Source organism: Neopelma chrysocephalum, unplaced genomic scaffold (assembly GCF_003984885.1).
Source record: "Neopelma chrysocephalum unplaced genomic scaffold, ASM398488v2 Primary Assembly neopelma1_102, whole genome shotgun sequence".
NCBI classification, from domain to species: Eukaryota; Metazoa; Chordata; class Aves; order Passeriformes; family Pipridae; genus Neopelma; species Neopelma chrysocephalum.
The window spans coordinates 900,222-923,702 of NW_020897765.1; the positions used below are offsets into that span (position 1 = coordinate 900,222).

The 23,481-nt window shown below is 37.4% G+C and overlaps 1 protein-coding gene across 4 annotated transcripts in view; it reads left to right on the top strand.

Annotated features, from left to right (window-relative positions):
* The first annotated feature begins 5,838 nt into the window (after positions 1–5,838).
* Positions 5,839–23,481, top strand: part of PRTFDC1 (phosphoribosyl transferase domain containing 1) — a 45,625-nt gene continuing 27,982 nt past the window's right edge. For all 4 annotated transcript variants that reach the window (XM_027695652.1, XM_027695653.1, XM_027695654.1 and 1 more), the window contains exons 1-3: positions 5,839–5,895; positions 9,564–9,670; positions 13,123–13,306. In XM_027695652.1, coding sequence (XP_027551453.1) covers positions 5,851–5,895; positions 9,564–9,670; positions 13,123–13,306 — 336 coding nt within the window. In that variant the 5' untranslated portion in view covers positions 5,839–5,850. The remainder of the gene's footprint in view (positions 5,896–9,563; positions 9,671–13,122; positions 13,307–23,481) is intronic.

The window sequence follows — 23,481 nt, forward strand, 5'->3', positions numbered from 1 at the left end:
AAATGGTTGTAGACAAGCAGACATAGCCAAATACCAGGCTATGTGCACGTCAGCTGGACTTTTTGATGCTGCTACGAGAATGAACTTCTCTTCAGTCACAGTACTAGCCTGTGGTGTTAATTCATTATTCCATGCCTGCCTCCACATTGACTCCACAGTGTGGAGAAATTCACACAAGCATGCAAACACTGGAATAATTTCGTCTTCAAATCTTTCCTCAAATGCCCTTTGCAATATTTCCCACCAAAAATTTAACAACAGCTAAACTGCTGGTGAGCTGAGATTAGGGTTCATCTCATTGACCTGTGCAGTTTCCTTGAACTCCCCTGGCACTGTAGCCCTTTCTTTCTTGTCTTAGGCTTAAATTGTAAGTTATCTGTCATGTGGATCATCTCTTTCTCTCTTTGCTTAGTGTCTGACACAATAATATTTTTGTCTGTAAGTAGAGCTCCTGTGTGCTTATAATAATAGTAGTAATAAATATGATCATCTGGGGATGAATTAAGACCATGAAACAAAGGGAACAGATTCAAGTTGTTTACTAAAAGGATCTGTTTTCCAAGAACTCTCATCTCATTTGTTTCAGCAACTGGAAAGTAGGAGCTGAAGGAAGAGAAATGAGATTTAAAGCACTTAACTTAGTCCCTGGAGCAATATGATTTATTCATGTCTTTGTCATAGAATGTTTTTGAAATGCAATGGTAAATGACATACCAGGCATTTTCACTGGTAACCATTAATACTGCATTTCTCATTTTTGGGGTTCCTGACTTCTGCAATTTGAGCCCATCTGTTTTAAATACAGGATATATGTGACTAAAATTAGAAGTATGCTTTAGGCCAAGACAGCACTATGTAGGAGTTTGAATGCTGTTGGTTACTCAAAATTATTGAAATTAAGGTTTAATTTACTCTTGCTAGGTGAAAGCCCCCATATGGAAAATTCAGGTGACTCAATCCTCTAATTCCCAGAGCTGCTGTAAAGATGGACAAGTACCTCTAGAACTGTTTCCATATTGCTTTGAGGTCCATATTAAAGCTGAGGAAGCAATGTAGTTATTCTCTCTTTGAAGGAAGAAACTCCAGTAGTGTTCAACATGTGGCCCCAAGCACTGCACAAGGGAGAAATCACCACATTTGCTGTTTGCTCAGGAGGAATGATTTTTTACACAAACAATAAAATTAGCAAATGCTCTAAATCCAGCATTCCAGCACCCTCAGGGAGCAGGCCATTCTGTGCACCAAGAGAGCTGCTGCCTGGCCAGCCATGAACATTCACTGTCCTACACTGCAGGAGAACTTGTGGGACCAGACTGTTTTTGTGACTGCACTGTTTACTCAAGGCAAGCTGTGAAGGATACAAAATTACATCAAAGATGACTGAGCTATTCTGGGAAAAAAGCCCTTAAACTGCTACTTGTTTAGTTGTTTAAGACACTCAGAATTCTTTTGTTTGGCAGACTTTCCCAAATTTGTTTTAATTAATAAAAACAGAAAAAAGAGAGATGAAGCCAAGTGAGCAACCTCCTTTAATAAGAAAACAATCTCTAACAGTTAAATTCGTTACACTGGGTGTGACTATTTAGTTAAAATTCCCTGACTAGCCTTCATGATCATGCATGATGAATTTGTCATAGGATATGACGTGAGCAGCATTCCTTGAAAATAATGCTTTATCATTCAAATGTCAATATCTGTAAATAGCTAGCTAGGGGAGATATTTCCATAATATTATGAGGAATATAAAGTTTATTCTAGTATTAAAGGACAGGAGGAAATTTCTGTTTGCATTTCTTTCAGCTATAAAGAACTCTATATTAATAATATGAACCTGAAAAGCAGGAAGAGTATCTTCAGGAGACAGGAAATTGCAAAGTGAAGCACTCGCTGCTCTAGTTTGGCACAGTGAGATTAATAACAAACAAAAATGTAGTTTTGTATTAAAGATGTTTATCATAGACCAAATCAGTCAAAGCTCAGAGTTCTGTCAAGCAGTGCCTAACAGTGATTTAAAGAGTATAAAAATTTAAAAAACAGACTAACATCTTGAATGGCAGCTTTTAGCCATTTTCTTGGTATTGAAGTTACCATAGTTTATTCTCAAAGCCTAAGTCAGTCTCACAGACTCAGTGCAGGTTAACTCTGACAGCTAAATGATCCAAGCTTCCCTTGTGGATCTTAGATGCTGCAACTGTTTCAGAGCTGAACTTTCCAGTTCCTCTGAAATGGAGGCAATTCTGTTGAAATTGAAAGTGGACAGGAGCCAGATTCCAGCTTGCAGTGCCACTCTGTCACCTGCTGTAGTACAGTAGTCACACAGAGCAAGTATAGCATCTATACTGCTGCACATCATAGGATGCTACCTAGCCCTGCTAATGGGACAGCTTTTCCTACAGCCTCCCTATGTTTCTGAATGTAGGAAAATGTTTTGAAATACTGCTTCATGTTCTCCCAGATGTCTGTAACGCTGTCTATCAAATATGTTCTGCTGAATTCAGGGTCTCCAGCAGCCACTCTATGGACTGGGTAACTACCTCAGGTAATGCATAAGAACTCAAAATTCTGGAATATATTAAAAATGGATATAAAAACAATTAAGAATTGCTTTCAACATGCCTTAAAAGTACTGTATATGTTAGACTTTTGTTTTTGATAATCTCTTCAGCGACGATTTTATCAAAAAATGTCTTTCTCTGCCACAACTGGGGGGAGGGGTTGTTGTCACTTAACTTGTAACCACTAAGAAATGCAGGTTTATGCTTGATAAGATTGTTTACAGTTCTGCTGTTCACATAACAGCTGCAGCAACAGGCAGAACCAGAATCAGAGCTCTTCCTTCATCCCCTAATTGGCAAGCTTCTACCTCTTGAAGCCAATTGGTAAGCCATACCTCTTGAAATATTATGGATTTTCATGCTTTTCTTGTCTAGTTTTGGTGTTTACATATTAAACTGAGTTGTCAAATGTTTGTTATAGTTCTTTGTGAGGAGAATACATAATGAAGTTGCAAAGGTTGCTTACAGGTAACTCCATGATAATGGTTTTCTTGATATTGCTTTCTTGATATATTCCTGCCCCTGACCTTCTATTTTCAGTATTTCTTTACATTAGAGTGGTGAAAGGGTGGACATGTCCTAATTTTATCAGTAACAAGCTAAGAGAGGAACAGATGTGTAATTGAAATTATAAAGTTTTTTCTGTAAAAGCCTAAGATATAAATACATTCACAAGGGATTTGCATATAAGGCTTAAATCTGCTCTGCTTCTCTGTGTGCACTTCTTCCATGTGTCCAGACCTACCCAGACCTACTTGTTAGTACTGTCTACCCTTATTTTCTTTGTTCTTTTACCCTTTGATAATTTCCCATGGTTGTATGTCTAGAAATGTTTATTCTTTTCCTCCTATTTTTAGTTTATAAACAAACAGCTAAACAAAGATAATAAGAGCATTCTTCAGAATGTTTACAGGCTTTTTCACAGTTAAGGCCCTAATAACATGTTTTCAATAATCATATTTTGGCCATAATTAAAAAAAAGTTTTGAAAATCTACTGCAAATTCATTCATTCTACAACAGTTCATACTGTAAAAAACTCAATGTAAACATTCAGTAAGTACACATAACTCCATAGCAAAATCCTTAGCAGCTTCATCTCTGTCACGCACAAAGAAACTCATTAATTCTAGTTCCTATTAATTCTGTGAGTTCACAGATCCATGAATTTGTCTCATTTGCAGAAAAGGTAAAAAAAATATTACATTTTATGCCAATGAAAAAATCTTACATGGTGAAGAGTAGCTTTGTGGATTGGGCGGGTGGCTGCTGATAGCAGCACTACCCTTCAGACGGTACTCCAGCTAAATGTATCTATTTACTTACTATTATTTACTGTTATTAGCAAGACACAACACTTCATTACACTTCTTAAGCAAGCCCTGTAGAATTGCTGGAAGAGAAGAATACCAAAATGAAGACTTAACAAAATGCAGTCATTCAACCTTGATGGGAAGAACAAACATTTCCTGCTTAAGTTTTTCAGTACAATGCCAGAGGAATTTTTTTTTTTTACTGTCTTGTTCATGTTGACGTTTTTCAAAGCATTTAGCTTCTGTCTGTAGTGTAGTTAGAACAATCTCTTGTATTGCAGTGGTCTGATAAAGAATATTTAAAAAATACAGAAAACTCTGTAATAGTAACCCAAATAGTCCAAAAAGTAGAAGAAACCAGTACTCAAACAGCGGTGGCAGAATTGATCTATGTTTCTAGCTGTAATCCAAATAGCTTCAGATCGACAGAGCCCAGCTCTGTTTTGTTAATGCAAAAGAGTTTTATCAGTAATATGGTGGTAAGTGAATCAGACTGCATTACCTTTGGGCAAATGCAGGCTTCAGGAGGGGTTCTTGCCCACCTCCAAGCAAGAAGAATCTTCAAATCTTGAAAAGTGATTGTGGGTACAAATTGGGAGCATCTAATTCCAAAGTTCAAATGAAACACTGAACTTTCTCAATAATTGTATGAAACGTTGATGTGTAACTGAAAAGCAAATCTATTTGGGGATTTTGTCCATTATGAAAATTTCCTATGTATTTTACAAAAATATTTTTATTTACTTTATGTACATTTATATAAGTCTGTATATGCTGTTCAAATTCACTGCTTTTTATTAAGTTTATTTTAAAGCACTGTGAACAGGAACTATTTTTTCCAGCACACCTCCATCTTCATACACAGGCACCACTTCTGAGGCAGGTGTATTCTGGAGGGGGTCCCTGTCACTTTGTAAACCTGGTCTTCTGTTCTTTCAGGCATGTTGTCTACTGTAGCAATAGTTCTTCCAAGAATAGTTCCTTAATCCATCAAAAAGTAAACAGACTTGGCTTCATATAAGAAAGGACTGATCACAAGATAACCTTCAATTGCTTTAGTACTTAGCCAGATATTAATCAGTGATTAATTTATAGAAGACTTCTTAACACCAGATTCCTAAAGTTATTAATTGCCCTATCAGTTCTAATGCAAGTGCACTGAAAGGATTCACTTTAAAACCAGTCCATCTTGGACACCAAAATCCAAGGGTAGATATGCCTATGGATTCATCTGAGTCCTACAAGTGTCAATGATCACACTGTAGAAAAGTAATGTACCAAATGAAAATGTCTTCCTAAGTAGGTAAGAGTCCCTCAGGTACCCCTAGGCATGTTTCATTATGCCCAAGTCTCCCCTAAAAGCAACTTTTACTTCCTTTAATAATTTCTAGTACAGGAATGGCAGAATTCTTGCTGTATATTTAACAGAAGAAGAAGAAGAAAGAAGCAAGAAGCAAGAGACAAGCTCCTTCTCATCTGTGAGGCTGTGAATGCAAAATATTTATAATAACTTTAGCAGCATTGGAAGGGGGGTGGCAGAAAGCTGTGTTGTTCCTAGTTCCTGCTGTGTTTTCCTCCTACTCCACAGACAGCACAGGCACCGCGGGGGTGGGCTGGAGGCACTGGGAAGACACAGCCTGCTCCGGCACGCACAGAGTGGTGGGGAAGGAGCAGCAGCTCAGAACACAGCGAGGATGGAAAGCATGATTATCGAACTGTCGGAAATTTGCTTTGCGGCATCCCATTTTCCCTCCCCTAGAGTATAATCAAAATCCTGTTAAAACGGCCGTTTAAACCGCACCAGCTTAATCTCACCCACTTATCCAGCCCAGGCCTCTTATGCAGCCATGCCCAAACCGCTCCACCTTACAGCCCGCTCCTACACCTGTACCTGCTCCCGTCCCCGATCCCGACCCCGCTCCCGCTCCAGCCGCGCTCCCGCGGCCCCGCCCCGCAGCCCCTCGGGCGGGCGGCGCGCACGAACATGGCGGGGCCGGGCGGGAGCGGCGCTGGAGGCCGCGGCGTTGTGGTAAATGCGGAGCGGGGCCCGGCCCGGCGCTCGCCCCCGCCCTGCGCGGTCCCCCCGGCGCTTTGTGCTGACTCCCCGCGCCCTTCCCTTCCTTTCCCTTCCCTTCCCCCGCTTGTGCCGCGTCCCCTCACCCAGCTCCATTCCTGCCGTCCCCGGCCCCGCTGCGGCTGCCGGAGGGGCACGGCCGTGTTCGGCTCCCCGGGCTGCGCCGCGCCCGTGGCTTCTTCCCCCGTGGAAATGCGGTCCTGGATCACCGCGAGCGGCTCCTGTGGCCGTGGCTGTGCTTCACCGGGTTCCTCGAGTAACGCAGATGAGGATCCTCGGGGATCCCGAGGTGCCTGGCTCCCAGCGGAACGCTCAGGCGCCTCTGGGGATTTGTGGGCTCCCTGAAGGCAGGCTGGGATAGGAAATAGCCCAAACTTTGGCAGTGTGTTTGGAGGGCCTGTGGGGATGGATCGGTGATGCAAAAAATGAATGAATGTGCTCCTTATTCTGGGGGACAAACCAGATTCTCCCGTGAAGCAAATACCATCACTGCCACCACCTTAGGTATGTTCTTATTTTATTGTGGCATTGGGATTTTAGCAGGAAATTAACAGGACAGCTGCCCAGATCATGGTCCAGAGCCCTCTATGTAGGAAGTGGTCACACTGTGTCCATGCCACCGTCCCGTCCATCCTGAGAGACAGTCCTAAGGACCTGCCTCTCCATGTTTGAGCTCTGTCTGAAACTGCCACACACCAACCACCTCTCCGGACACCTGTAATAAATTCTTAAAGCAGGTGATTGTGTTTATCACCAAAGCAACATGAGGATATTGCAAAGGAGGATATGGATGTGCATAACCATATTCTGCTGTACTGATTTAATTTCTTCTGCTCAACCCCTCAGTCAACAGTAAGGCCAGTCCTGTATCATTTAAGTTACAACATCTGGACTTTGCTTGATGCTCACTTTGAAGTGACGACTGTGCTCAAACCTCACCTGTACTCGCTTTACCAGGCAACAAATTAGTGGTGTTCTTCCAAATGTGTTGCAATTGAATATCTCCAGCTTATCTCTTACACCTCAAGGGAACACTTTCGTATATTGCCATGTAGTTGTATTCCTTCTATCCATTCACATCCACTTTAAAAAGACCTCCTGAATAATATCTGCTACGCTATTTGAACATACCAAGCCTGAACTTTAAAAGTAGGTCTTTCTTTCACTATATGACTTTTTTTACATGCAAGTACTCTGATGTATTTAGTATATATATTTACTTATCCAGTTGAATACGGTCTTTTTTATGAAACAATCAGAATTGTTTCCTTCATGTTTTCAAGGGCTAAAGCCAGAACTAAATAGATGTTGAGTTCAATCTATATTTTTTATATGTTTTCATGTTTAGCTATTAAATTCAGCTATTAAATTGCACTTTTTTTTTAATTCACAGACAGAATAGTCATAAGAATTTACAGTTACTTGAAACTTGTCCTGTACCATAGCACAGGGAATAGCTTTAGGGTAAATGAGAATTTCTAAGCCTTGTTGTTGATAAATGCCCATTTAAAAGAAAGAAGAATATAAAATAGGCTTATTATGTCGGAAAAATAATTAATTTGAAAGTACATGTGAATTTCATCTTATTTGTCAAATACCAGCAAGGACTTGTGAGAACTCCTATAGTATTGAAAAGTGATGCAGTTTATTTTCTTCTATGCAAGAGAACCAGAAGGATAAATGGGAGAATCAAAATTTCATTCTGAACCTGTTTATTAAAGAATTTATTGTGACCTAAGTAAAAGCTATTGGTTTGTATGAATTCTGAAGCAATTTCCATCCATTTATTTTGATGTTCTGCATCACACTAAAAACATGCAATTTGACAAGAATGCAGAAGTAAGCAACACTGACAGGGGTTTGTAGTGGGTGTTTATAATACTTAGGCAATTTTAGGTTATCTGGAATTGTTTCAGTTTACATTAGAATGCTTATGAACAAGACCATTCCAGGCATTTCATTCCAACAAAATGCTTGAAAAGTTTCAGCCATCTCTATGTACTGAAAAAGTAGATGGGAAAATGGGCTTCCCAGCATTTCTGCAGCAGTGTTTTTGGAGCAAGATTTGCCTCTATTTAAAAACCTCGCCAAGGAGGATATTTATAATCTCCTGTTTCTATGGAAATGGAGAACACAACTAAGTAACTTTTTTTCTTTTGTATAGTTTCAAGGCTTGTATAAGTCAGGGGAAAAGCTTTCATCGATTCCAGTGATCTCCCAGTCATGCCCTTTTGTGGGCAAGCGTTCAGCAGTAGCTGCCAATGAATAACTTTTTTTGATACAGAAATTGTTGGGTAGAGTTAAGAAAACACGATAGTCGAGGTGTCTGTAGCTGTCAATGAATATGCAAAAAAAGTCCCCAAGGAAACCAAACTCCCTGAGACAGAACACTTTCCGTATAGCATAAGGCTGGGCTGTGTCTGAGTCCAAGAATAGCTCAACATCAAATATGCTGTGTGAGCCAAATATTTGTGAGAAACAGCTTATTGCTCTACTATATAAAATTGTAAGCAGAGGTTAGTTTCAGTGAGGCTATATGTAGCAAAAATACCATTAAGACATGCACTTTGCAAAAGGCAAGTTTGTCACCATTTTTCCTTTTACTCAAGATTCACGCGGCCAAGCTGTAGAAAGACAATATGTGACTTAAGGAATATGATTGTAAAGAAAACCTAGTAGGTGTCACTTTTTATCCTGAACCATACTGAAGCAAAGCTTTGTAATGACTTCAGGATAATCTTGTGAACCTGCAGGTCTTGTCATTTACAAGGAATTGGGAAAATGGTTGGTTTGGAGTTTGTTTAGTTTTTGTGCTGGTGACTTTGCATTTTCACCGCTTTCTGAAGCCTTCATCTGTTGGCTGAGTTTTGCCTTTCCTAATCTCTACTGGCGTTGTATGCTGTGAGATCTCCTAGTTGTTCTATTCTAACACCAATGAAACCAACGTATATTAAATCTGTAAAATATTCTTTTCTGTAAATGTATGGATTTAAAGACTAGCTGATAGTGAGGTGAGATGCAAACATTTTGTAATCACTTATCTTTGATAACGTATAAATTAAGGACCTCACCTCTGGCAAGAAGTACAGTCTTCCACTGATTTGTACAGATATCATCCGCGAACCACGTAATTTATTCTCCCTATGTGTAATTTCATCTGTATAATGCTTATTTCTTTATTCATATATGACTTTTAAATAACTCTAAACTAGAAATGTACAATTAAAATGTAGGATTTTGTGACTTTTGATCTCACTATCTGAATCTCCCATTGGAGAATCCCTTCTTACTGTCAATCTTAAATTTGCATTCTGTGTTTGAAGTAGTAAGAAAGTCATTCTTGCCACTAATTTAGTATCAAATGTTTCCTTTTTCTATGTAGTTGTTTGTAATTTCAGGTGAAATTTCCCACATTCTGTGGGCAAAAAACTGTAGCATTTGATTTCTGAGATATACCGAGAAACAAAATAATTAATAGGAAAAGCAAAATAGTAAATTATAACTGGAAGAAAATATGGCATATGATTAATTCAACCAATAGAGTGTACTAGAATGCTGATTTTATATCAGTTACATAATGTCAGAACCATGAAGTGTTCTTAACAGTACTATTTGATATTCAGATTTCAGACAATTGGCCCGGATACAGTCTGGATTTGTTCACTTATCCTCAGCACTACTATGGAGATCTGGAATATGTGCTCATACCTCACGGCATTATTGTTGACAGGTATGTGTAGTTTGAATGTTACTAAATAAATTCTTTGATCAGTAGTATTATTCTTTTTTTTATAAGGGCTGTCATCCACAGACAGTGCATGTGTAACATTTGTCCTAAAATACTATATTGGCATTTATAAAACTATTTAATTTGGAAAGTAAAAAAATGTTTGAAGGTTGTAGTTGCCTTTGCAACTCCCCGTCTAATTTCTTTCACCTAACTTCTGATTTGGGCATTGAATGAGACAGGGGGTCCCACAGAGAAAGAGAGTCTTATCATATAGAGAAATGGACTTTGGAATGTAGGTGAAAAGACAACTGAACTGAAGGTGAAAGGGCAAGTAAAATCTTTGCTATACATATATCTGAATGTCCCACTTGCACTCTAACCATCCTGTGTTTTTAATTAAAAAAAACAGAAAAGGGAGAAAAACCTACATTCCATTATGTACAACTTTGGCAACTCCCTGGCACGAATCATTAATGCAAATTAACCTGATGGTTCCTGACTGCACATTGACTTCTGCCATTCACCATAACTAAAAAGTGGTGTGGACTGTTCGGGTCCAGATGTTAAGTTTGGAGAGTGTCAGTGGGAAAGTTTGATCATCCCTCGTTCTTTACTTTGTGGCAGTTTCCATGTGCACTCAGTGTAGGCATTTTGATGTGCTTTGATATTTGTGGTGGGTCAGCTCAGTGTTCATGCTCACTTACTGTTTTGGTGTGCTGTTAAAAAACTTATGAAAAGGTTACAAAATGGAAATGGTAATTTTCAGCAGTGTATTTATTGGGAATATCTGAATGGAATTTCATGGGACATTTTTAGCCTGCAGCTTTCTACCTACCACATTTCAGCAGCTGGTTGCAAATACAAGGAGTTGGAATTCCTTGAAAGAAGATTGTAAACATCCATCATAAGGAATAGCTATTACTCCTGTATTTGTTTTTGAACACAAGCTTTCTTTAATTGCCTGTTCAGTTACCATTGTGTTGAATTTCTAATCTTTTTTGGTTTGAGTCAACTAAATTTTAATTCCTCTTTTTTTAAAATAAATATATGTCAACTTTAGCTCTCACAGAATTAAATGTAAATTTCTTTGAAGTAAGCATTGAACTCCAGTGTTGTTTTTGTACTCCAGGAGAATTAGCTCCACTTCTTACTCCAGCAAAAAAAGGCTGATTCTGTTCTAATGGAAAAGGACACAGAACTGAATAAGCTGTGATCAGGCAAGATTTTTATGTAGGAAGAAGGTTCAGCACTTGAAAAAATTCTCTTGTCAGTTGGTAGCAATTAAATATAAGTTTAAAATGTCTATATTTTTATTTAGAAATTGAAAATAATACATTTTTTTCTGTGCTGGAGTTCATACACTTTTAAAATACAAAGTGAACTTTGGAATACTTGGAAATTTCATCTCCTCAAACAATCTGAGGAACAATATAAAAAATGAAAATCATCAGAGAAATGTTTCTTCTTAATGAGAGGTTTTCCCCATGATTCTCAGACCTGATAAAAGATGATAAAAGACTATTAATCTTAAGTAAAGTAAGTGAAAGTCTTTTACTAATTCTCATTCTTACAACAGTAAAAGTAATTATATATTTGAGATCAAACAAGATGATGTAATGATATCTTCTATTTCTCAAAAACTTACTAATTACTGCTATATGGAATTTACTAGAGCATTACAAATACAAAGATGTGAAAATGAAGTAACAGCTTTGCTCATAACTAGTATATTATCTTCAATTTAGAGCTTATTCTATTCCAGTACATGCACAGATTTCACTAAAGTTCAATCAATGCATTTATGTAGTGGCAAATTGATTTCCATGTTAGAGTCAGTGGAGAAAGAAAAAACCAACAGAACCTTAAAAATGTAATACTGAAAGACATGGGATAAATTTTAGGATTATTTAATACATTTCTTCCTGTCAAGAAGTCCACTCTTATTGAAACTGCTCATCTAATTCAGAGAGCTATCAAAGAATTTTCCAGCATAAGTGTTTATGGAATATAATACATTAAGCTGTTTTTCCTCAAAACTTCAAATGACATTAAGTTTTCTATTGATACCTGCTTTACATCTAGAAATTACCTGGTAATTTTACGTCTAGAAATGCCATCTTTGATGTTCTTTAGAAAGCAAAGCTACTTAAGGTGAATATTTATTATTTATACTTATTAGTAAGATCCATATTTATTATTTTTATCTTGAAAATATATGTAGCATTTTATGGCAGAAATGAGCATCTTTTGCTTCCAATCATCTGCCATATTGTGTTTGCAATGCAGAATTTTCAGAGAAGACAGGTTTGGGAACCCTGCAGTTTGGAGTTCATTGGAGTGTAAGCTCAGTTATTTGCACGTGTGTGACCTTGAACAAGTCACTTAAGCTCTTTGCTTAAACTCTTCATTTTTGTTGGATAAAATAGTGATCGTATGAAATAGTGATAATGTACACTCTTTATAAGCTTTTGACTGATGCTCTATTGCTTTCTAGTGTTTGTGTATATTTTTATTAGAATTGTGGAGGTAGCATCTTCCAAAGCCAATCAGTGTAAAATATTTCCAATAATTTTCTTCCCTGTCTTTCACTTAATTTGTTGTTCTTGTGCAGCAACTAATGTAACAAGTTAGGGAATTGTTCAGGAATATTTTATACTGATGTTTCCTGTGAGGTAAAATGGAAGGCTAACTCACATTCTTTTCTCCAAAGTCTCTGAAATGCTTATAATGCTTATGAGTCTGACATATGCTCCCTTTTGTTTAGCTGGGGAATTTGTGCATTTAAGGTTAATCAGTTTGATTCACATGCTTTGCATCATGCATCCATCACTCTGTAACTGCCTTCTGTGAGCTGGATCCAAACCCAGTCAAGTGTTGGAATGGACTGCCCGGGAAGATGGTGGAGTCACCATCCCTGGAGGTGTTCACAAAACAACTGGATGTGGCACTTAGTGCCATGGTCTAGTTGACAAGGTGGTGATCTGTCAGGGTTGACAACAGGTCTGTCGGAAGGAAGATAGAGCTAAACAAGTCACCCTAAGTCTGTAAATGCTGAATCATCATGGTGTGATGCAGGGCAGCCAATTGTGATGTATGTTTATGAAAAAACACCAATGGTAGTTTAACATGTATGTTATGTCAAGGGCTATAAGAGTCAGTGTTCTGTTACAATAAAGGTTCTTTCCTCTCCTGTCTTGTTGCTTGGATCTAGACTGTCTATGTATTTTCTTTTATTGACCGTGCTATGACAGTGATCAAAGGTTGAATTTGATAATTTTGGAAGTCTTTTCCAACCTAAATGATTCTGTGATTCTGTGAAGTTAAGACACTTAAACAGAGTGTCAGTCAAGCTTTATACTCACTGTAGTGTTTGTAAACACATGGAAAGCCTACCATGAACTTTGAGCATCTGCATCTATTGTTATTTTATCCTTAATTTTTTTTTGGCCCAGGACAGAACGACTGGCCAAAGATATTGTGCAAGACATTGGAGACAATGATATTGTGGTTCTCTGTGTCCTCAAAGGTGGCTACAAGTTCTGTGCTGATCTTGTGGAGCACATTAAAAATCTTAGCAGAAATTCAGAAAGGTTCATCTCCATGAAAGTCGATTTTGTTCGCCTGAAAAGTTACCACGTAAGTCAACACCTTTTTTATGTAGATTATGGTAAAATGTTATAATAAATAGTGGACTTTTGTATCTGAGATCCCCCCTTCAGTTATAAGAAAAACGATGTGAAAAATGTTTTTGTTTGAAAAACTTGTGAGGTTTTCTTTAAAAATATTTGTTCATATCCCATATGCTTTATGGATAGTATGAATGAGGATATGAACATCTTCGGGCTGGATTGTTTTGTTTAGTCTGTCTTTACTTCTGGACAGAAAATTATTCAAATTTCCTTCATGTTAAATGTCAGCATGTTGTTTGTTCTTGAAGTCCTCAGCTGTTCTGTCAAGTTAATTTCATGTTACTTCATTTTCCACCCCCACATAGTTTGGCATAACTGCAAGATGATAAATCTATGTCTTCTTCTAAATGTTTAATGCTAAGTAAATGAAATGCTTTCATCTTCATAACATGCAGTTTACATAGTAGCAAAATATACCACCAGATGATGATAGTGTTCTATAAGAAGATGAAACAAGCCATTGAATCAAATCCAGTGTTGAAGTAAGCATCAAGACCTCCTGTTATCTTCAGAGGAAATTATGCAATAATTCATTTGTGTCAGTGAGGATATGATAGTGAGATGACCAGCCTTTTTTTTAGAACCTATAATTACACATTTCATATTGTTATAAGCTATAAATTTATATTCTACCTTGTAGTGCACATTCCATAGTGAGGGAGCATATCTAGAAGCAAGTTGTCCTAGAAATGTCTGAGGAAGTACACTAAATAAGTGGAGTGATAATACAGTGTCTTGCAGAAATCCAAGTTGCTGAGTCCAGCAATTCCCACAATAACTCTACATCCTTTCCACAGGCAGAGGTTCGTTGGTTGGCATTTTGCTCTGACACTGGTGACCATAAACTTTTCCTAACTTTCACATATGCAGTCTGAATTTTTTCCCTTATGGAAGAACAGTGAATGAGAGCCTTTTCTAGCCATTTGGTTAGGCTTTGGTCCCGGGACTCCTCTTTCAAGAATTAGTTAGGTCTATGGAGGGCACGTGTAATACTAATATTATATATTTGCTAGGTATTCAGCAGTATTACAGAACTAATTAATAAAGTAAATTATAATGTTTGTCTCACATAATGGGACATGGAAATTATAATCAATTTTTTTTGTAATTATGATAGCACTTCAGGAATACTCCTTGTCAAATTATGTGGAAGTACTTAAATGGGGTTTTATTTTGCATCTGGCATATAGATAATGCACATGCTTTTCCTATAGGGTTGTCTCTTATGCAGTATGAAGATACCCAGGTTTTAAAATTTCTTTCCTTGGTGACAAATCAAATCTTATTAGCCATACTAACTCATAACCAATGAGTGGCACGAGATGTATACTGCAGAAGTGTGGAAATCTTCACATCTTTAGCTTAAGAAATAAAACTATGTTATATCAAGCTTAAACTGCATACAAATTTTGTTATGCAAGGGTGATATAATCAATACTGAGTCCTAGATGATCCTAGCACTTAGTGGCTGTGCATGTTTCAGATCTTAGTCTCATGCTTTAGGTAGTGCCTTCCCCAGAACTAGTGCTTGCATCTAGTGTTTAGAAAATAAATCCTTTTTTCTTATACGTGCTTCCAAGCAGGTGTCATGTATTTAGAGTCTGAAGTGTCCCTAATTTAGTGCTTGGAACAGTGCTTGATGTGTGTCTGATCTTGAGATTTATACTGCAGTATAAATCTGAAATGACAATAGGATTGGTAGATTCGTTCCATGAGATATGCAGAAGTGTAATGCTGAGTAAAGTACCGGTACCGCCTGCCATCCTGTGCCATCTTGAGTTATTGTTGTGTCCTGTGCAATTGCAGGTTTTAGAGAATGTTCCCTTGTCAACGTAGCTGGGGTCAGAACACTTGAGACCTGTAACTAGTCTGAGTGACTCTTTATCCCAGCTTTATATGAAACTCCCAAATCTCCTGTGTTAGTTTGTTCTGTAATAACATATCTCTCACAGTGTTTTACACTTTAATCAGAGGCAATAATTACAATTTTGGAGGTAAGACTCTACTTGAAGACTTGGAGCATCACCAGTTCCACTCCTTTTCTTCCTTTTGCCTTTTCTGTTCCACTTTCTAGTAAGACTTATTACTGCTCTCTCTTTTTATCCCTTTTTCATTTTATAAACACTGTTCTTCTCACATTATTTATCCTGCTTCCTTTTACTAACTGTTCTCTGTTTCTTTCCTAAAGGGAGTCCTGCTGCTCTCAATATACTTCCTTCAGATATGTCTTCCTTCCCCCCTCCAGCTGTTTAAATCCAACAACTAATTTCAGCTCAAACTCATGGGATTTTTAAATTGTCTCATTCCAACTTCAATACTGAAAGGTTAGTTGATTTTTAGGGGTTGTAATTTAAAGTGGGATTTCTTGGTTTAATCATATAGCAAAAATAGGCTGTAATTGTGACCCAAAGTCAGATCTTGGCATCAGTGAAAGTACATCTTAATTACAAAGTGTCAGTGAAAAATATTGTACTTTGATGTTTTGCATACAGACATGATTACAGGAAAAGGAGATTGTAAATATGACCAGCTTTATATGGCTCTTTTTTTTTAAACTTGTCAAAATATTCCAGAATTCAGACTTTAGCATTTATACTTAATTAGTATGTTAGGATCTGCTTTCTTATTAAGCAGCTGAAACCTGGGCATGTATCTTCTTTGTTAGACTTCTTCATGCAAATGAATTGATTAAAAAAAACAAAAAACAAAGACAGCAAAGTACCTTTAGATTCTCTGGATATTAATGAGATGAGTGACTTCTTGTACTTCCATAACCAGGATGGTTTTGTCTGGTTTGCAAAGTATTGTCATATGTGCCTGAACGTTTTTGTGAGAAACTTTCCTATATTTTACAAGGGGCAGATTAAAAGAAAGCACAAAGTGAGAGTTAGAAAATATGACTTCAGAAGTAAACAGATAAGATACATCATGTAGACTTAAGGGTAAGAGTCAGGAAGTAGATTTAGAGGAAAATAAAATCCAGTGGTGGGAAATTGAATGAGAAACAGCAGTTCTGAGTTTTAAGAGGCAGAGAAACCATACCATTCATTTGAATGAACTCAAGAATAGTGAGGGAAGAAGTATAGTGGGTAGACAAAAAAGCACTAAAATACTCCTCATGTGAAATATGGTGAATGTACGGAGAGATGCATGCCAAGTTTTAGGGGAAACTGTTGTGTTCCGGAAACACTGACGTAAGAACTGATAGAATTTGGCAGCTTTTTAGATATTAAGGAACAGTGGAATGGACTGTAGTGATTTTTGAGTTTAAAACTGGATAAAAAATAAAATTTACTATATTCAATTTTCACCATACTGAATTTTTTTCTGAGTAATTGTTCCTCCATGGGGAATCAGAGTTCTGGAGTTAAAAAGGGGTGAGGGTTTCAGATTGGTAGAAGTAGTAAAAACTATTTTCAGAAGCATGGTAGGTTGCAATCAAGGATGAAAAGTAATGGAGGAAGAAGTTGAGTTTGGGAATGTCATGTAAGGAGAATATAACACCAGCAGGAGAGGTAAGAAACACGGATCCAGAAATTCTGTAATACATTTGTGATACTATGAGAACTGTAGCAGAAGAGTTCTCATAAACTCTGTTCATAAACAATAATTAGAGCTTCTCTTTGCTCAATTTAGGACAGGTTGGTAAAGGTAAAGGTTGAATTACAGTTTGAGATAGAGGAGGATATTCTGTCTTATCAAGTCTAATCCCCTACTGAGAGATGCAACAATATCACCTAATCCTATTCCTTGGCTATGCCAAATGTGATCTTTAAGTCAAACCTCAATTTTGAGATGGAATTGAAAAAATCGGGTGAAGGAGTAGAGGAAGTACACAGAGTCTGTAGACTTTTTGAGAAGTTCTCAGCAACCTCTCAATAGAAGAGAAAGTAAATGCACGTGAATTAAAACTTCTTTAGTGGACAGATGGTGGAAGCTAAAAATTGAAAGAATCATGGTAAGAGTTGTTGAAACTGGTGGTGGGGACTGGTGGAAGAGAGGACGAACAGTCAGACCATGCATTGCTACCTGTTCTTGTGAAATGTTTAGTATTCCCATATTGTTATCCATAGATGTCTATCGAATTCTCTTAATTACTGTATTTTACAAAGTAAGTATGACAGTAAAGCTCACATCTTGGGGAAGGGCAAGTGAATCTTTGTAACATAACCTTTTTTCACTGAAAACCATGGAGAGGTAAAGTGGGAATGAGACTGATACTTTTCCTGAAGTCTTTTGTGATTTCTTTGGTTATACACGTGGACTAAAGTGGCAGACCAGCCATCTCTGTTATTTTGAAATAACATTGTTATAACAAACTCTGTTCTTTTGAATAACTTTGGGACCCCATCTGGAGTACTGCGTCGCACTCTGGAGTCCTCAGTACAGGAAAGACATGGATCTGTTGGAGGAAATCCAGAGGAGGGCTATGAAGATGATCACAGGTCTCTTCTCCTCTGGAGAAGAGACAGCTCTGGGGAGACCTTGGAGCAGTCTTCCAGTACCTAAGGGCCCCACAAGAAAGGTGGAGAGGGACATTTACGTGGGCATAGAATGATAGGACAAGGGAGAATGGCTTTAAACTGAAAGAGGGTAGGTTTAAACTAGATATAAAGAATAATTTTTTTATGATGAAGTTGGTAAGGCACTGGAACAGGTTGCCCAGAGAGGTAGTAGATGCCCCAAATATGTATGAACTTAAAAGAATGTTGCTTGCTGGTCACTTGGAGGAAAATTCTAGAGGATTATGTGGATTTGGTCAATTCGTGTAATTCTTTAAAATAAGTACATTATTTATGGTTTCCAGAACATAATTAATAAATTTAAAAAAGTAAATATATGACCTCTGAATTGTAATCCATGCACAATGGTTGCATTGAATTCTGCTCACAAACAAATCCATTGATATGATCTGTTTCCTCTTCAGCCTCCAGTTGTTCGAAACATATTTACAACTGTTGGTTATTAGTCTTGGCATAAACAGGACCATTAGTGCTGCAAAAATCTGAAAACAAGCAACAAAACAAGCATTGTTTAGTAGAAATCTGAATGTTTTTGCTATATGAAACCATGTCAGTAAATAGTTTTGCTAAATGTCTCTACTGTAGGAGTAAGGAAACAGGGATTTTATAATGAGTAAGTTGAAAGCTTGGTAAATTTATTTTTCTGCCATATAGGTTTCCTTCTCATACACCGTTACTAAATACTTAATTCCTAAAAGGCACAACAGCATGAGGCATCAGTCTATAATCAGAGCGTGGTGTAAAATGTGCATTCCTACATTGCATAATAACCTATTCTTATTCAGCATAATTTTACTGTATGAAACTTGATTTTTTTAAGACCAGTATGAACTTTCTATCTGAAAACAATATGTTGAAATCCTGACCCTAAAAAAGTAACCTCAAAATGGTTTTATTAATTTTACAACACAAAAGAAATAGCTAAGTGTCCTTGCATTTAGTGATTCATGTCTACACCCAGACTCCACATCAGTATTACAATGATTGTTTATCCCCATTCCTGTGTCATGAAAACACAGCTTATCATCTCCTGAGAAAAATGTACATCCTGAGATGAAAGAGAATCCACATTAGTTTTTTACTTACAGGTTTTCTCTTGGGCAAGTTGTGAGTTCCCTTTATTTTGCGTCATGTGCACAGTTTAGCTGATGACCAGATCATCATCTTGGTGCTGAGTAGCCATGGAAGACTTACAAATTGGAGCCTATCAGGTTGAATTAATTCCTGTCAACTTTAAAACCAAATTCTGCAATAATTTCATGGGACTGAACTCCAAATTATGTGTGAATTATCAATTTGACATGCAGATAAATAACTTCAGTGTAGGCAAAATGTGGTTTAATTTGGAAATGAGTAAGTTATTATTTATTTAATTTGGAAAGGGGTTGTACATGTACTAGACATTTAAAACCTAAAATATACTTTAAACCCTTTTCAGATGCATGTCTTGCAGTCAGCACTGTAGACAGTGAACAACTGTACAGAGAATTTTGCAACACAATATACTTTTAGATGCTAGTGGGCAGCAAAAATATGACATTAACTTAGTCCACAGAAGCTACCAGTGTAAAGGATCTAGACCTTGAAGTTGCTGTTCTGAGATTGTCAGTGGTGCTGCCAGAGAAATGTCTTATGGGCAAGCTAAAGATAAGATTTGGGACTAGAAATCTATTCCTAGAATTGCCAAAGGGATTTTATCTTTGTGTACTTTCCGTGTTTATGAATGGATAAAATGGAATTTTCATCCTAAAGTAGTAGTATATTTTTGAAGGGAAGCTCTGGGAAATACTCAAACCTGCTAAAATGAGTGAGTAAAAGGTCCTTTACAGCTTCAAGCCAAAGATACTCCAGAGTCTTAAGCAGGTATTGATGTATCTCTGTATGTCTGATGCTTCAGTTATTTTCTGAAACTTAGTAAGACCTGGGATGGTTAAGAAGGTGAGGAACAGTGGAAACAAACCATATTTTTTGTGAATTGAATGTTTGGAGATGCTACAGTTGACAGTTCTCCAAACTGTGTCCAAATGTTCATTTTCCAAGTGGTAAGACTTGTTTAAAAATAGAATGTTTTTCATGAAAGAAACAAAAAAACCCACTTCTACATGCAGCAGTGTAACAAAAAAAATCACTTCTACATGCAGCAGTGTCTTACTGCAAAATATCAGCCTCAGAGACACTAAAGCTTTTCAGAGAAATAGCCGAAAACGTGTTAGTGGTGGAAGTTGTCCCAAAAGCTTATTCTTGTAGCAAGCTGATGAACTCTTTAAAGAAATTTACAAAAATATAATGAGGAGAATGGCAGTCTCATGGGTTGAATTGTGCATGGTGTTATTAGAGTAGCAGCATAGTTTAGGCACTTTGAGAGTAAACTCTCGTAAACTCTCCTGCCAGATTCATCTGCATCAGGTACAGATGGTTCATGGCTTGGTGTGAAAACTGAGACACTGGAGATGGGTCTCTTCTCTGATTGCATCAGCTGGAACAATTACCATTTCCAGTTCATTCCTCAGCAGCTGCAGTGCCCTCCCAACAGTCACACTTGCCAGCTCAGCTGGTGTTCTGAGCACTTCCTAACCTGTTTCAACCTGGATGAGACCAGTTATGAGAGACTTTCTATCTGAACTGCTTGAGCTTGCTGGATTCATTTTTAGTGACCCAGATGCACACATGCATGTCAGCCTGCCAGTAGCCCCTGCCAGAGGGAGGGGCTGGGGACAGCCTGTGGGCAGTAACTTCTTTACTCAGCTGGAAAAAGAAGTCTGTCCATAGTCAAGGGATCCTTGCTACCATGTATGCATGCCTCTTCTTTGTCTGAGACATGCTTCTACAAGGTATCAGGAGCATGGCTATTTCAACCCTAGTTATTTTTGTGAAACAACCTAGTTTTCATAGTGTTCTAAGATAAACTGAAGAAGGCCATACTATATGGAATAAAATGTGAACTTCAAAGTCAGTGTGGTGAAACTTCTTAGGTCTGGAGGCATATGCTCTCCTTCCGAGGCACCTACAGCTTCCATTTAACGCAATGACAGAGTTGTGAGATATGAGAGCTTTAATTCATCACTCACTCAAGGCTGTCTTGAGCGTAAGGAGGAAGAAAGTGTTTCTGATTTAAATTATTTTAATTAAAACATACAGTCTTTTCCTGTTGGACACTGCTTAGGGGCTTGGAGTGTTACTAATAATGTAAGTAGGTGTTAATTTGTGGGCACAGTTCAGGAAAGGTCATAATAAACCTATAACACAGTCAGTTTATCAAGTTTATCTGTAATGTAAAACTTACTCATAGAAGGATGATCTCTGTAACTGTATGCATCAGATAACACACCTACACATCACTTAAATATGTTAGCACCATCTGAATTCTTAGGGATTTTTTTGGTAAGTATGAGTAAGTGTTTCAGTGACTCACATATAAAAGATTTGGGGGAACCAAACAACTCAGCCGGGGGAGAACTGAGTAGGAAGTGGCCTGATTGCCATGGGGACAGAACGAGAACAGATGTGGCAGTGAAGGCACAGTGGTACCGAGCTGTCCTACAGCTCTCCAGCAATATCAAAATATTGTTTTAAGGCATTTGTGAGGCATATTAAAGCAAGTAACTACTTGCCTTATCAAGATACTTTTAATTTTTTTTCTATTGTTTCCTGCTTAGGTGTTACCTTCATTTATACTGATACGTGATTTTTATCTGTGGAATTATTTTTTTCTAACTGAAAAAAAATTAGTTTTCCTGTATTGCCACACTCTCCTTCTGGACTTCAGATCTAATGCAAACTCCACAGAGGTATTTTCTAATCTTCCTTGAGAAATTTTGCTCCCCAAGGGCCACATTTTTCTAACAAGCTGTAATATTTTCTTTTGAAAAATGTCTTCCAATTTGAAATAAATGTCTTGGATTACAGTATATTACATAGGGTATAGCTACTATGTATAAATGGAGTTTTAGATCTGAAGAAGTTCATTTTTCTTAAGGCTTTTAATATTCTTTTTGGTGAGCTTAAATCTTTGGTATTTTTAAGCAGTCCAGATTCCTGGAACATCTTAACATTTAAGACAGTGAATGTTTTTAAAACAGTCAGTTTTAGAACAGATTCAAAGCATCAAGGGATTTCATTAATGGCATCCAAGAGGTCATCTTTTCAAAGAATTAAATTCTAAAGTTCCCCTGGACACAATATTTGTTGTAAAGCAGTGGTTTGTTACAAAGCCTAAAAAATTGAAGTTTAGTTTTAGTAAAATACTTTGTTTCATATTCTGCCAAAAATACACAAGCTACTACTAAATTATGGTATTTTCAGCAATACTATATGTCCTCATTAGGAGAGACTATAGTCTATATTTTCTATCTGCTTCACAGATTTTTACAGTAACAAGGAGATAGGATCTTACATATAAGAAAGGTCCAGAACATAATGGTTGCTAATCCTGTTGTTCAAGAAAGATCTGATGAGTTTGAAAGTACTGTGACATTTTTATGCATTGGAAAAATATCACCTTGATTACTTATTTAGATGCTAGTAATACCATTTAGTATGTGGGTTTTTTATATCAAGATCTGAAATGGGGCAAAATTAATTAAAAGAGGCCAGAGGGTTCTAATTTTCTCAAGGAATTCCATGACTCTCTTTTACTGGCATCTCTTAAATGCTGTTTCTTAAAACAGATCGTAGCATGTGTGATGTTCCTGCAGTGCCACACCCCAGGGAGGCTGTAAAGCATTAACCAAAAAGGTTACTTTAAAGGAATATGGCAATAACAGGAACTCCTCTGTTACTGCAGTGCTTATCTGCATGAGAGAGACATAATTTTTTTCCCTCCTCATTTGATAGACAGAAATTAGAATATTTAAATAAAGAAGAGATACTATAACATAACCTTTCAAGAAAATTCACAAAGAGTATGTGTGCTATTAAAAGTTTCCCAGTTGTCACTAACCAAGGGACTAAACAGCGTTACGAAGGAGAGTGCTACTGAGTTGTGAGGTTCAACGACACACTAGACTCCAGATTGCTGGAAAGGACTAAGCATTTGAGGTTTTTATCAGTCTCATCTTCTGTGAATTTGCTTACACCTATCTGTTTTCTCAGCCTGTGGCTATTTGACAAATTTCAAGGTTCTTCTCCTATCTCCCTTTTATCACCAAATCCTAGGAACTAATGATAGTCAGTGTCAGAAGGTTAGTACTTCATGCTTAGTCTAGAGAAAGCTATTTCTCTTGTGCTTGCAGAATGCCCGAGGGGATGGGGTTTTAGTACAGAGCTACAAATTCACTATATGATTTTTCACAGTGTTCATTTACTTTAATCATTAATTTACAACACAGTTAAAAAATTGGGGTAAGACGATACATATGGATCTAGTAGTGTCCCAGCTGGCATGCTGAGACCCTCTGTTGATGCTGGGAAATATGACTTCTAGTTCCCCTGCAGTACTGCTCGTACACTTAATGTTAAACAATAATTGGGTAAAAGACAGAAACTCCTGTTATTGTGGACTTGCATCCGAACTAATGTTTCCCCAGCTGAGTCCAGTATAGTTGGCTACAGCATGCATGATGACCTTTATGATTTTTGCATTACCATAGCATAGTAACAG